Below are 15,347 nucleotides of genomic sequence, written 5' to 3'. Positions count from 1 at the left end.
TTTTCTGTGTGCATACCCTGGTTCCACACCTTTCCAAGAAATAGAAACGTACAATGTTCTATGTTCACATAGCACTACAATATGGGTATGTGCTGTCCATCGCTCGGATGACAGGAGGCACTGCTCCTACACTATAATCGATAAAACTTTTAACAACTCATATATTGCCTGCTACAACAACAAAAAGCAAAAAAAATACCTCTTCGCAATTCTGTCAGGATCAGGGGTCATAGCAGCGTGTCCTTTCGTTCATTTATGTTGGCAGAAAAATCAGTGATTCGGGCTCGTTCGTCTCATTTCTGATCGTTCTCAGCTACAATACCTTACTCCTGAGTCAGATGTTTACTGATTCGGAGTACTCATCCTGGAGCTTCTAGTCGGGAAGCCCGCAACTGAGTCGATGTACAAAATACTAGTCGAACGTGTGAGTGTAGCGCTTGCTGAAGAGGAAGGGGGGGAGTTCAAGTATGTAGTGGAAGAGGATGCAATATGGCCGCTGGAACAAGCGAGGAAACTCGCTGAGATCGCTTTAGAATACACGATCAAAAGCGGAAGGATAACCCTTCAACAGGGAATGCAAAATTTAGAGAAAATTCTTGACTCTGTCAACAAGCTCGAATCTTCGCCTAAGCGATTCATTCAAGTTCCCGAGGGTTTTCGTTGTCCGATCAGTTGGAACATTATGGACGACCCTTATATCGCTGAAGATGGACACTCATACGAGTGTGAGGCAATCAAATCATGGTTGGACCAAGGCCATGACACTTCACCAATGACTTTAGCCAAGCTCAAACATAAAAATGTCGTTCCCAATCGTTCACTTTGCTCCAATACCACAGGTAAGATATTAAACAAAATTAAGACAAAAAAAAATACTAGAGACATAGAAATGGCGTAAAAGGCCTTAGTCTCATTGTATTCCTCTCATGATGCAATCTAATGTACAAATAATGATAATAGTACAAATAAATACATGAGTAAGTTTGTCTCAAGATAATACATCTATCTTGGACACTATGGTTGAGCAAATTTCTCAACCAAACAGTAATCTAGGAGAACTAGTTGGAGAGAATCTTTCATCCTAACTAAACTCCCTTGTTTGAGGAATTAACTCCTAATTCTCAAGATTTAATTTATTTAATTATAATTTTGGATTTATAAGTGTTTTATTATGAAAGTGAGGCTAACATTGGAAAGAGGTGGCACATATTGCACTGTCTAGGCAAATGGCTTTGGAATGGAACAATTATGTCACTACACTTAAAAGAGTTGGTCTTTGTAGGAATGCGAAAGGTGATTCCCTTTCATGCGCTGAGACTCTCAGGAAAGGTTCTGTGGTGGTTGCGGAGAATTATAAACATATCACGCACCTAACACAAGATTCTATATCGACACCATGGTTTCAAGCTATTTGGAGATTGAATGCCCCTCTGAAGATCATTATTTTCATTTGGTTGGTGTGGAAAAACAAAATTTTAACATGGGACAATCTTTGTAAACGTGGTTTTCAAGGTCCCGAATGGTTGTCCCTTATGCAGTGGTGATTTTGAATCTGTTTTGCATCTTTTTATTTTCTATAGCATCGTTGTCCATATTTGGCATATGACTCTTTCCTTTTTCAAAATCACGTTCAGGCAATTCACTCCATTGGAGCAGTGTTTGCGGTGGGGCCTGGTTAGGCATGGTATACATAAATGTATCCTGCTATTTGTGATCTAGGAAATCTAGAAGCCCCGAAATCACCTCATTTTTCATGGGCTTCAAGTTAGTGTTTACATGATTTGCTCAAAAGTTCTTATTAGGTTGGAGTATATGGAACCACATATGATGACTTCCAAGGATCAGTCGAGGAGATATTTGCACCCTCAGATTATCTTGTTGGCGGGATTTTTTGACGGTGCAACACAACTGGGGAGATGGAGTTGTGGAGCATGGCTCTGCATCAATGGTAACTCTTACTATAAGTTGCATTGGTTTGGGGAGACACACAAATTTCAGGTTTGAGATGGTGGCTTTGTGGCTCCTTCTCTAGTTTGCAAAGGAAAAACAAATCTAGAACATCCATGTCTATGGTGATTCTAAGACTATCAATGATGGCATTCTGGGCAACATGGCTTTTGATCGTCTAGATCTCAGAGGATGGCGAGATCGAATTGGTGCACTCACAAACTTTTCTGAGTTTTGACATTTAACATATTTACAGGGAATCAAATGGGACGGTTGACTCTTTGTCCAAAATGGGATTGAATGATGCTAAAGGATATAATATTGTTTTACTTTTGTTTTAGATGGTGTTATTCGGGAGGAGGGGTGCACTGTTGTCCCATAGTGTTGGTCGTTGCTGGAATACTATGTTAGAAATCTGCTATTGGAAACAGCAAATGCTTTTAACGTTAAAGCAGTTTCTAATCTTAATGTGACCCGATCTAATCTTAAAGCATTTAGATCTTATCTTAAAGCAGTTTCTAATCTAAAGCATTAGATCTTAAGCGTTGAATTGGTATATGATGGACGTACCAGATTAGAGTTAAATGATATATAAAGGATTGGGTCCTCTCTCTCCCACACAAGAGTTGTATTCTTCTCCATCAATAAACACATAAAGGAAGTGAGGGCAAGAGGAGAGAAACCGAATTCTGAGAAGAAGACAGAAGACAGAAGACAGTTCTGAGAAGAAGACAGAAGATGGCAGCCATTACATCTTCCGCTGTTAGTCAAGGTATGTCATCTTAAACAACATATTAAGTTCTGAATGTGAAATATTTGGTATTGATGATCTTTGGGCTGTTAGTAGCTATATTTTACATTTGGTATCAGAGCCACAATCAATAACTGAATATTTCCTATGATTGCAATTGATCTGTTCTGTGCTTTACTCATGTGATTGAGCCTTCGGGAAACTGTGGGGGTTTCATGAAATGATCACGCATTCATAAGTCCTTTGACTATGCGCCTATTGACCCCTGTTTGCATCCTTTCGTTGTTAACCAAGTCTTGTGCATGCTTCACAAAAGGGGTTAAGAGCTTACCTCTAGGTTTTCGAATGAACCCATTTCACTTCTCGAAGATATTAGGCCGCGATTTAGTGGCTGTAACGTGTTGAATTTTTTCTTTTGACCAAGAGACTTACGACTGGCACTTATACAAATCAAGGTCATCGCTATAATTATTATAAGAACAATAGGGGCGCGTATTAAAATACGACTCCAAATCCCACAAAATTATGAATCCCGATGGCTAGCCGTTTCTGTGGTTCACTTCGCTGTATAGCCTGTCCGGTTCCATTAAAGCTGCATGCACATAAAACCCCATACTCCATTTCCTTCATTATTGTTTGGTGAATGCTCGAAAGCCACAATGACTGATCAGTATATGCTTGTTTCGAAAGTTATGTCATAAGCTTCTAGGATCTTCCCTCCTAAATAAAATAATTTTGGGTGTCATGGATGTTATTCTTGGTTTATGATTAATATTATTGTGATGGCTTTGAAACAAACCGTGTCGATTCCAATTTTAAAATGTAACGCCCAATTGAAATTGAAACGCTGAATCTTTGCGTGGACAAAGGGCGAAAATCCCAAATACGAAACGTCCGAATCGTATACGATGCCTATACGGTAAAGCTTCAAAATTGACACTCGCTTGCACGCTTTTTAGAAGCTTTCCAATATGGGATTAGACCTGACATATGGGATTGGTCAGAAACATTTTGATAAAGGGGATCACAGGGCAACTGTGTACGTCGTATGACTGGGAGGCGTGGCCTGTTCATTACTAAAATTTTCTCGCTTGCAAAAGTTGAGTAGAACTCCTGTAGGAAAGTTACAGTTTCGATTGACGTTTGAAATTTGGGCATAAAAGTAATTGCTCTATGACTGATTGTTTTGCATAAGGTATGTGTTATAAATTATTTATGCACATGAGATTTATGATTTTGTTAATCACCAAAGTGGTCAAAATCAGAATAATCATTTAGTGCATAAGTGACATAATGATTATTGATAGAAATTGCCAGTTATAATAATACCAATTAAAAACTGGCGTCACTAATGATAGAACCTGAGAACTTACCCAAAGGAAAGTCTTGTTCTATAACTAGTTGACATGATGAGGTTTGATAGATATTTTGATTAAATAAATATTGATCATCCAAAGATGTCAGTTCTATTTAATTGAATATATTTATTACCTACTTATGTTTTGGTATTTAATTATGTTAAGTATAAGATAGTATCTACCCAAAGGAGTGCTATATTATACTATTATGTCTACATCTGAATCGCGTTAGTTATGAGCTTATAGTTATTTCATTTTTGATTTGCAGGTTATCTATCTTTCGTATGTTTTGAATCAAATTTAGTTGAAGTTCCTATTAATACATGGTGGCTTGATACTGGTGCTACAACTCATGTTTCCAACAATATGCAGGGATTTCTTACGATCCGAACCATAAATCCAAATGAAGATCGTTTTCTCTTTATGGGAAACGGAATGAAATCTTCAATTGAAGGCATTGGGACTTATCGTCTAATTCTAGAAAGTGGATATGTATTAGACTTATACAGTACCCTTTATGTACCTTCATTATCTAGAAACCTTATTTCCGCAAGTAAATTGGATATTTTTGGTTTTAGATGTATGATTGGATCTGGTTGTTTTGATTTATATAAGAATACTGATAATGTTGGTTCTGGTATTCTAATTGATGGTTATATAAATTGAAACTGAATGACACTTATGCGAATTCCTTGTTGAATGTAGTAAATAATGTTGGATGTAAACGTAGCAGGTTGAATGAAAATTCTGCTTTCTTGTGGCATAAACGACTAGGTCATATATCCAAAGAAAGAATGATGAGATTAGTAAGTAATGAAATTTTGTCAGATTTGGACTTTAGTGATCTAGAATTATGTGTGGATTGTATTAAAGGTAAACAAACCAAACATAATAAGAAAGGAGCCACTAGAAGCAGCCAGCTTCTTGAAATAATACACACTGATATTTGCGGACCTATGGACACTCCAGCCTTTAATGGAGAAAAGTATTTCATCACTTTCATTGACGATTTTTCCCGTTATGGTTATGTCTATTTGCTTCATGAAAAATCTCAATCTGTGAATGTCCTTGAGACGTTTGTAAAGGAATTTGAGAGGCAATTAGATAAAAAGGTGAAAATCATAAGGTCTGATAGAGGTGGTGAATATTATGGTAAATATAATGAGTCAGGCCAGTGTCCAGGTCCATTTGCAAAATTCCTCGAAAGTCATGGCATATGTGCGCAATACACAATGCCAGGTACACCACAGCAAAATGGTGTAGCAGAAAGGCGCAATAGGACGTTAATGGATATGATTAGGAGTATGATGTCAGATTCTACACTACCTAAGAATTTGTGGTCGTATGCTCTCAAAACCGCTAATTATTTGTTGAATAGGGTTCCTAGTAAAGCTGTTCAAAAGACTCCTTTTGAGTTATGGACTAACAGGAAACCTAGCTTAAGACACCTGCATGTTTGGGGTTGTCCAGCGGAAGCGAGAATTTATAATCCACATGAAAAGAAATTAGATTCTCGAACGATCAGTGGGTATTTTTTAGGTTACCCTAAGAAATCTAAAGGGTATGTGTTTTACTGTCCTAATCATAGTCCAAGAATTGTAGAAACTGGTAATGCAAGATTCATTGAGAATGGTGAAATCAGTGGGAGTACTAGAAGAGAAATAGTAGAAATAAAGGAAACAAGGGTAAATGTTACATTGCCTAGAATAGTTCCTCCATCTACTATTACTCCAAGTGTTGTTCCAGCTGTTGTAGAACAGCATGATGATAATGAACAACATATAAATGAAGAAGTACTTCCTGAAGGAAATGACTTACATAATACTGATATGCATGAACCACAACAAGTAGCATTAAGAAGACCTCAAAGAAATCGAAGGTCAGCTATTTCTAATGATTATGTGGTTTATATGCAAGAATCAGATTATGATATTGGAATCAATAAGGACCCAGTTTCGTTTTCACATGCTGTACAAAGTAAAGAGTCAAAGGAATGGATTAATGCCATGAAAGAAGAAATGAAATCCATGCAACATAATGAAGTTTGGGATCTCGTTGAGTTACCACATGGCTGTAAAAGAGTCGGATGCAAATGGGTTTTTAAAACCAAACACGACTCTAGTGGTAATATCGAACGGTATAAAGCTAGACTTGTTGCTAAGGGTTACACTCAGAAAGATGGTGTTGATTACAAGGAGACATTTTCTCCTGTTTCGAAAAAGGACTCACTAAGAATAATAATGGCATTAGTAGCTCATTATGATTTGGAGTTGCATCAAATGGATGTGAAAACAGCCTTTCTGAATGGAGATCTTGATGAGGATGTTTATATGGATCAACCTGAGGGTTTTTCTGTAGAAGGTAAAGAACAATTGGTGTGTAAACTTAAGAAGTCAATATAAGGGCTTAAACAAGCATCCCGACAATGGTATATTAAGTTCAATACCATTATTACATCTTTTGGTTTTAAGGAAAATACGGTTGATCACTGTATATACCAAAAGATCAATGGGAGCAAGTTTATTTATCTGGTCCTTTATGTTGATGACATCTTGCTTGCTGCAAATAATTTAAGTATATTGCATGAGACTAAGGAATTTCTCTCAACAAACTTTGAAATGAAAGATATGGGAGAGGCATCCTATGTGATTGGAATAGAAATATTCCGTGATCGATCACAAGGAATATTGGGATTGTCTCAGAAAGGATATGTCGAAAGGATTCTAGAGAGATTTGGAATGAGTAAGTGTTCACCTGGAACAGTTCCTGTACAGAAAGGTGATAAATTCAATCTCATGCAATGTCCTAAGAATGATGTTGAACGAAAGGAAATGGAATCAATTCCATATGCATCTGTTGTTGGTAGCCTAATGTATGCTCAAACCTGTACTAGACCGGATATCAGCTTTGCGGTCGGTATGTTAGGGAGGTATCAAAGTAATCCAGGAAGGGAACATTGGCAAGCTGCAAAGAAAGTTTTGAGGTACTTACAAGGCACGAAAGATTACATGCTCATGTATAGAAGATCCAATGAATCAGAGGTGATTGGATATAGCGATTCAGATTTTGCTGGATGCATCGATACTAGAAAATCGACTTTTGGTTACCTGTTTATGTTTGCTCAAGGCGCCATATCATGGAAAAGTGCGAAACAGACTATCGTTGCTTCATCCACTATGGAGGCAGAATTTGTGGCATGTTTTGAAGCCACAATTCATGCATTATGGTTGCGGAACTTTATTTCAGGACTTGCGGTTGTCAACACCATTAGCAAGCCGCTGAAAATTTATTGTGATAACTCTGCAGCAGTATTTTTCTCAAAGAACGACAAGTACTCTAAAGGTGCCAAACATATAGAACTGAAGTATCTTGTTGTGAAAGATGAGGTCCAGAAACAAAGAGTGTCAATCATGCACATCAGGACAGAACTTATGATTGCAGACCCTTTGACGAAAGGGTTACAACCAAAACAATTTAAGGAACATGTTCAAAGAATGGGTCTTGGTTGTATTAATAATAATTGATGTGTGACATTCTGAGCTCTTTTATGTGTTTCTGATATACAATTATGTGTCTCTTGTTTTAATGTAGTAGTACGTATTTTATGTAATTTTAAACAAGAAAGAGTCTTATAAAGATATTATGTTTAATCATTATGATATAAGACATTATGTCGACCATTATGCTGTTTTATATAAATTATGAGTATGAATTGATGGATTGCTGGTATTGTAGTATATGGAAGGGAATGCATTGAATTAATAGTGCACAACCGCCATAACTCTCAGCAATTTATCATGGTATGATGTTCAACACTTAATATTATGAATAGTCGGGTCAAGTGGGAGAATGTTAGAAATCTGCTATTGGAAACAGCAAATGCTTTTAACGTTAAAGCAGTTTCTAATCTTAATGTGACCCGATCTAATCTTAAAGCATTTAGATCTTATCTTAAAGTAGTTTCTAATCTAAAGCATTAGATCTTACGCGTTGAATTGGTATATGATGGACGTACCAGATTAGAGTTAAATAATATATAAAGGATTGGGTCCTCTCTCTCCCACACAAGAGTTGTATTCTTCTCCATCAAGAAACACATAAAGGAAGTGAGGGCAAGAGGAGAGAAACCGAATTCTGAGAAGAAGACAGAAGACAGAAGACAGTTCTGAGAAGAAGACAGAAGACAGAAGATGGCAGCCATTACATCTTCCGCTGTTAGTCAAGGTATGTCATCTTAAACAACATATTAAGTTCTGAATGTGAAATATTTGGTATTGATGATCTTTGGGCTGTTAGTAGCTATATTTTACATACTAGATCAATATTTTTCAGTGCATATGTAGGTTTTCTTTTGTTTGTATATTACTTGACCTTTTTAGATGTCTTTATTCTTTTTTTTGTTCTATTTTTGTTTTTTTGGTAGATGTTTTTTCAAAATATTTATGGATTAGAAACGAGATCATCATATTCAAAGACATGATGGCTCTCGCTAATAGATCAAAAACAATATTGTATAAATAACAAACACAAAATGTAACTCAGTGTTTGTTCTCTTAATAAAATCTAGTTTTGTTTTTTTCCTTCAACAAAAAAAAAGGTTTTAAAGGTCAATGATAATTTTATAAATAATTAAAGACATTTGCCTTCCCACTAATGGGGTTGTGTGATGTTGAGTGAGCCTTCTATAGCACACAAACCAAAGGCACTTGCGTCACACCCAATATCTCGGGGCGACCTCTTTTTTAGTGTGGAAAGGCTTTTGGCTAACCGCATTACCACCTACGATACTAAACTTCGAATCAATGTATTATTCGAGGAACCAAATGAAACCCCAGAATTTTCGAACTTTTTTCCCTTAGTATGCTTGGATTTGGTAACTCTGGAGTCCACCATGAATACAATTTATCTTTCTTTTAATGTTTCAGCCTTTTAATGAATAGAGTTATAAGAGATTATTTCACATTCTATGCCTAATAAAAATATTGAGTATGTTTTTTGGCTACTCTCTTTGAAAGCTAACTTGGATTTGTGTTATATGAGTTGGTAAATGGATGGTATGGTTTTTGATGCACGTCCAAAATTAGAATCACCATTCACCTCTTTTCAAATTCATTGCATATAAATTATTTTCCATCTCGTTCGCTTGTAGATCTTTGATACATTAAATCTATATTGCAAATTTTCCGATGCTCAAAAAAATATAAAAATTGTTATTGGTCATAGCTGAGAGAAATGAACATTCATTAACAATATGACTTTGTATAGACTAGCAATATAATATTTACTATTGGATCTTCTTGCAAATGGTGTAAGCATCCTTATCACCTATGGGCTATTACTTTACAACTATTTATATAAGAAAAAGTTTATATGGTAACATTGATATTATATGATTGATTGTTGTAAAATCATCCCTATGAATAATTCTCAATGACTACAGTCACAAAACTTCCTAAATCTTGAAATATTAATTAAAATTGCACAAATTTTGTAAAAGTTGTGTCTTGTTGTTAATGGGGACTTTGGTTGGTTAGTAAAGTAGGTATATTGTTATTCCCCCACTATTGTTCAAATCCCCTCAAGAACATGTTTACCTCTCATGGATTGTGTTGCTTGTGTAAGAAGGTCGTTCCCTTCCCGTGTTTCAAATTTCAACATGGTAAATAACTTGCTCTCCAATACATTTGGCAAGTAAACAAATTTGCAATACATTTGATATGTTATTATAAGTATTTTACCTTAATAGTGGTCTACACATAGTTTATCTTTCCAAACACACATTGTTATTGGTTTGCAGAACTATTTAAACTATTTATCAATGCTTTAAGAAAAACTTTTAAGTTTGATTTAGAATTTACACAACTCATTATATCTACACTCAATATTTTCTCAAGACTTAATTCCATTTTTGATGACATGACTGCATCTTGTCACGTGAAGGACATTGGCCTTATTAGTTCCTACCAAGAAAAGATTCTAGCAATCCATTTTCCCAATGACCACTATGATTTTATCATTGACCAATGCAATTTATAATGTTTAATTTTGAAAAATAAATATTTTTTTCAATGTGATTCATGGACACTGGGTGGCTACTACATTCATGAGAAAATCCAGGCAGATCAACTCGAAGGGATCTACCCGCCAACCAAACTAGCAAACCCTAAGCCCAAGGGCATCGAAGAGATTTGACCTCATGACCTCCCAATTGGCAAGGTACTTAGCAATGGGAGCTTAAGCAATTGAACTATCCCTTGGTTTCAATATTATTATAAAACTATTTTTCAAATATTTGATTGAACCATAACTTGAAGGTCTTATTACACCTTTGCACAAGTTTGTTATAAGGCTTCTTTTGTATGTGGATAACCATTATTGCTTGCTAAATCGGCTCTTGGTTTGCAAGAGAACTTACTATCCCTTGAGCACTTTTTTAGAAGTGTGGGGATGCAAGTCAATATGAACAAAATGAAAGTAGTGGTTTTCTCAAAGAAAAGAAAACATAACCAACATAAGTTCTACTTTGAAGGCAACATTCTAGAAGAAGTTGCGGATTACAAATATCTCGGAATTGACTTCAACAAAAATCTAAGCTGGAATAGTTTTAGAAAGAAAAGAACTATGGGGGGTTGGAAAGCATTTTATGTTTTTCAAAATAGGTGTAGAAAGGCAGAGTTATGGGACTGGAAAACCACTCAAACTCTTTTTGGGCTTCTAGTGATTTCGGTGATTCTATATGGTTGTGAACTATGGGCTAACAGTACATCCGACATGCAGTGGAGACAAATTGAGAAAATTCAGAAGCATTTGATTACAAACAAATTCAAGATTAAAATTGCAATTCCTTATGCTATATTGTTAAGTGAAACAAGGACTGTTCCTATTGAAGCAATTGCTATGGTGCTTAATGACAGATTATGCAAGAGGAAAAATACTTGGATGCAACAAAATAACAAATGGTTTAGTAAATGGGGTATTTTCTTGAACGTGTCTCCCATAAACAACAAAGAGATAAAAGCTTTTGTTATAGAAAAGTTCCACAAGATTACATGGGATAAGGAGCTAGGAAGAAAGAAAAAGTACTATATTGAAGTGTTTAATCCCACTCATAGTCATCAACCAAAAGCATACATAGAGGCCAATATCTCTTGGAGACAAAAAATTTTACTGCTTAGTTAAGGACTAATTCCCATCAACTCCGTTGTGAAGCAGGGCGTTGGAAAAGGCCAAAAGAAGTGTTGGAGGAAAGAGTATGCATTTTTTGTTCTTCAGGAAAAGTGGAAACAGAAAAACATTTCATTTTAGAATGTGAGGCCTTTAAAGTAAACTGGGAAAATTATGAAGATATGTTAGTAGCTAGCTCTTGGGATAATCTATTTAGCGAGGGGTTTGTCGAGAAGATGGGAGCATTTATTTTGAAGCTTCACAGAAAAAGGGTCGAATACATCAAGCAGATGAAGAAGAAATATGTCCCATAGGCTATCTTTAGCCTCATGGACGTTAAAATGATTTCTTTCTTTCTTTCTTCTAATGCAATGTGAATAAGTGTCTCACATATTTTATCCTAAATTTTTTGGATATTGTTGCAATATTCAACCATGATTTTCAAATATTCGTGTAGTGATTTTTTTATTCTCAAAACTTAGTAAGAAAACCATCCAAAATTGAAATGTTTAAAAATAGTTCATACTTAAGTAAATAATATATTTACCATCAATTACTTCCCATCATAATTTAAACAAGCATTTGCATTAAAAACCATTCATGACTATTTCCCATTGCTTAGTTAAGGACTAATTCCCATCAACTCCATTGTGAAACAGGGCGCTGGAAAAGGCCAAAAGAATTGTTGGAGGAAAGAGTATGCATTTTTTGTTCTTCCCAAAAAGTGGAAACAGAAAAACATTTCATTTTAGAATGTGAGGCCTTCAAAGTAAACAAGGAAAATTATGCAGAAATGCTAGCAGCTAGCTCTTGGGATAATCTATTTAGTGAGGTGTTTGTCGAGAAGCTGGGAGCATTTATTTTGAAGCTTCACATAAAAAGGGTCGAATACATCAAGCAGATGAAGAAGTAGTCTGTCCCATAGGCTATCTTTAGCCTCGTGGACGTTAAAATAATTTCTTTCTTTCTCCTAATGCAATGTGAATAAGTGTCTCACATATTTTATCCTAAAATTTTTGGATATTGTTGCAATATTCATCCATGATTTTCAAATATTTGTGTAGTGATTTTTTTATTCTTAAAACATAGTAAGAAAACCATCCAAAATCAAAATGTTTAAAAATAGTTCATACTTAGGTAAATAATATATTTACCATCAATTACTTCCCACCATAATTTAAACAAGCATTTGCATTAAAAAAAGATGAGAATAAAAAAATGTGAATAAGATGTAAAAGCAAGATTATAGGATTCTATTTGCCTATTAATTAACTTAGCATTGACTAATGAATTTTTTTCTAGAGCACAATTTCTAATTTGAATTGAACACACTAAACTACTTGTTTTAAACAAATAATTATTTTTTCATTCAATCCATTTACATATAATCAAAATTTAACATTTTCCTCTTCCATATTCCTTTCCTGAGATATACCAATGTAATTATCTACTTGGGATATACCAATATAATTATCCCAATGTAATATTGAATGAAAATATTTATTTCTCTTAATATGGTTAAATGTCATTCTCGGGAGCAGATTTGCAATTGCAACATATATTTGATGGTATATTTCAATCATATATTTATTGAATATATTCATTAAATTTTGATATTATATACATTTAAAATATAGAATAAAACTACTTTTATGTGATATTCAACACAGTGTGTGACATTTACACTAAAGACCCACTGCAGGATGAATTGATTTAAGTATTGACATTTTCATTCATCCATACATCTAATAATAATAAACAGACAAATCTTATCTTCATTCACGATCATACATACATATAATATATCTGAGATAGACATTGGTAGCAATTTAGGGTCTGACCTGCAACACATTGATATCAATTTAGCGTCTAACCTTCGACCAGATCAAATAGAAAACTATCTTGATCTCGACCTGCAACTGCAGTTGATGCTTCTAGATCTGATGATGTTGGAGATATAACATATATGAAATACACATTGATAGAAATTGGGTAATATGAGCATAATTTTTTTTTCTTTCTTTTTTTTTCACATGTGGTTCACGGATACCCATGGTCACTAGGTAGCCGCTACGTCCACTATTCAACACTAGGGTGGATCCCATCCGAAGGGGATCACACCCCTTGGCCTATTTACTGACTTGACCCCAAGAGCTTTTGGGAATTGACCCTATGACCTCCCAATTGGCGAGGCACTAATTTGACCGATTGAGTTAACTCTTGTGGCTAATATGAGCACAATTAAAACATACACTAATGGCAATTTAGGATTTCGACCCTACTAGCCAATACGACACTAAAAGAAATTTAGGATTTCGACCCTACTGGCCAATATGAGCTCCAATTTTCTTAATGCATGCCTAGAGCGGATTCATCATTACAACAGTAAACACAAACTTCTCAGAGAGGTCGAGAGTCTCACCTTCCCGGCAAGACCAGTGAAAGGCCTGCACCATGCGAGCCAAAATAATATTGATGTGTAGGGTCCCCAGCCCTAGGGCGGGGTAAATCCTCCGACCCACCCCAAAGGGCATCATCAATTGGTTAGTGCCACATGTTATGGCTGGTGAATGCATTAAATTTCGCCTTAAAACCTTCTTTTAGGGTTTCCTTTGGCTCGTTTTGTGGCATGTCTTTGCCACCCTGTGCCATCTTATTCGAGCCCTGTGTGTGGGTAGTGTGCTCCACCGAAGATGGTTCCTCTCGACTCTAGTACTGGTTCACCTGGTGCGCCATTCTAGCACTGCTCACCTGTCATTATTGTTTGCAGAGGTTTGTTTCTCATTTAGGGCGACGCTTGTGGTTGCTTTACCTGTTTCGAGGGGGGTTAAACAATGGCTATGTGGTTGTTCGTTCTGCTTCGTGGGGGGTTAACCAACGACTCTGTGGTTGTTCGTTATGCTTCGTCGGGGGTTTACAAATACGCTTGTTGTTGTTTCATCCTCGCGGCCTATTGTTTGTGAAGTAGTAAGTGAGAGATTCGAGCAAGTTCGGTGGTCGATATGCAGGTTTCAAGGTCCATTCCAGTAAGTCTTTAAATTCATGGTTTTTTTTTGTATTTTGCTGTAAATTGTTTTTGGGTTTTTTTCCAAATGCTAATTTCTCTCCATGTTTGCAAGTTTTTGCTGCAAGTAATTTGTATGGTTGTCGCAGAAGAGGTATGGCGAGGTTTAGGGCAACGTTTGGACATGGTGGTGGCTTCTGCGGCTCTTCGGTAGGATTCTAAATCCTACCAGCCACTCTGTGTTTTTCAACACTTGAATTTGTTGTTGGGAATTTAGCTCTTGTTGCAGGGTTTATGGTAGGGTTTGGTAGGGTTTATGGTTATTCATGGGTTTAGGGGTTGGAAACGTTTATGGTTATTCATGGGTTTAGAGGTCAACAACATTTATGGTTATTCATGGGTTTAGGTTTCGACAGGGTTTATGCTTATTCATGGGTCTTGTTTGTCTTACTTTGCTTCCGGCAAAACAACAATATTCTAGTTTTTAGAGTGATAAATTTATTTCAAAAGTGTTTTATGCTTTGTGGTAAACTGGTTATTCATGGGTCTTATTTGTCTTGCTCTGTTTCTGGTACAACAATAATGCTCTGGTTTTTAGAGTGATATAATTATTTCATACATGTTTTATGCTTTGTGGGTAACTGGTTATTCATGGGTTTTGTTTGTCTTGCTTTGTTTCTGGCACAACAGTAATGATCTGGTTTTTAGAGTAATTTTTTAGAGTGATTCCTAGTGAATGTATGTTGTCAATAACCTAGTAAACCTGCGTAAATGGCATGATGGAAAATTGTAGTGGTTGGAAAAGAATCTTCTCATGGTTTATTTGATGTTGTTCAGACTATTGCATCTATGAATGTATTAATTAGATCATTTAATGGCTATGTATTGATTATATGTTGTTCTATATAAGTGAGAAATACCCTTTGGAAGATAGTTATATGTAGTATCTTACAAAGCATTAGAGGCATTCAAACACATTTACTGACTTTGAGCTTACCAACTTTCATTTTAATGTGAATGTTGATTATTTTGAAGAAGCATTACATAGATTTTCTCAATTTCCCATTTGTCTCTTGATGTCACCTAATGCCACATTAAGGGAAATAAATGCAATCCCGAACTT

General features: G+C 35.7%; 1 protein-coding gene across 1 annotated transcript; it reads left to right on the top strand.

The window, feature by feature from the left end:
- Nucleotides 1-400: 400 nt before the first annotated feature.
- Nucleotides 401-14,438, top strand: LOC149167657 (U-box domain-containing protein 70-like). The gene is made up of 2 exons (XM_089430552.1): nucleotides 401-839; nucleotides 14,374-14,438. The coding sequence occupies exons 1-2, from the start codon at nucleotides 401-403 to the stop codon at nucleotides 14,436-14,438; spliced, it is 504 nt and encodes a 167-aa protein (XP_089286678.1).
- Nucleotides 14,439-15,347: the final 909 nt, after the last annotated feature.

This window comes from Pinus tabuliformis, chromosome 5_1, assembly GCF_031772625.1.
Source record: "Pinus tabuliformis cultivar Carrire ecotype Pingquan chromosome 5_1, CPIR1, whole genome shotgun sequence".
Lineage (NCBI taxonomy): Eukaryota > Viridiplantae > Streptophyta > Pinopsida > Pinales > Pinaceae > Pinus > Pinus tabuliformis.
The sequence above is the reverse complement of the archived record's forward strand: the minus strand, read 5'-3'. Positions and strand labels throughout refer to the sequence as shown.

Coding starts and splice junctions, on each gene's coding strand:
- LOC149167657 (XM_089430552.1), top strand. CDS start 401: ATGTACAAAATACTAGTCGAACGTGTGAGTGTAGCGCTTGCTGAAGAG. Junction 840..14,373: donor ACTTTGCTCCAATACCACAG/GTAAGATATTAA, acceptor TGGTTGTCGCAG/AAGAGGTATGGCGAGGTTTA.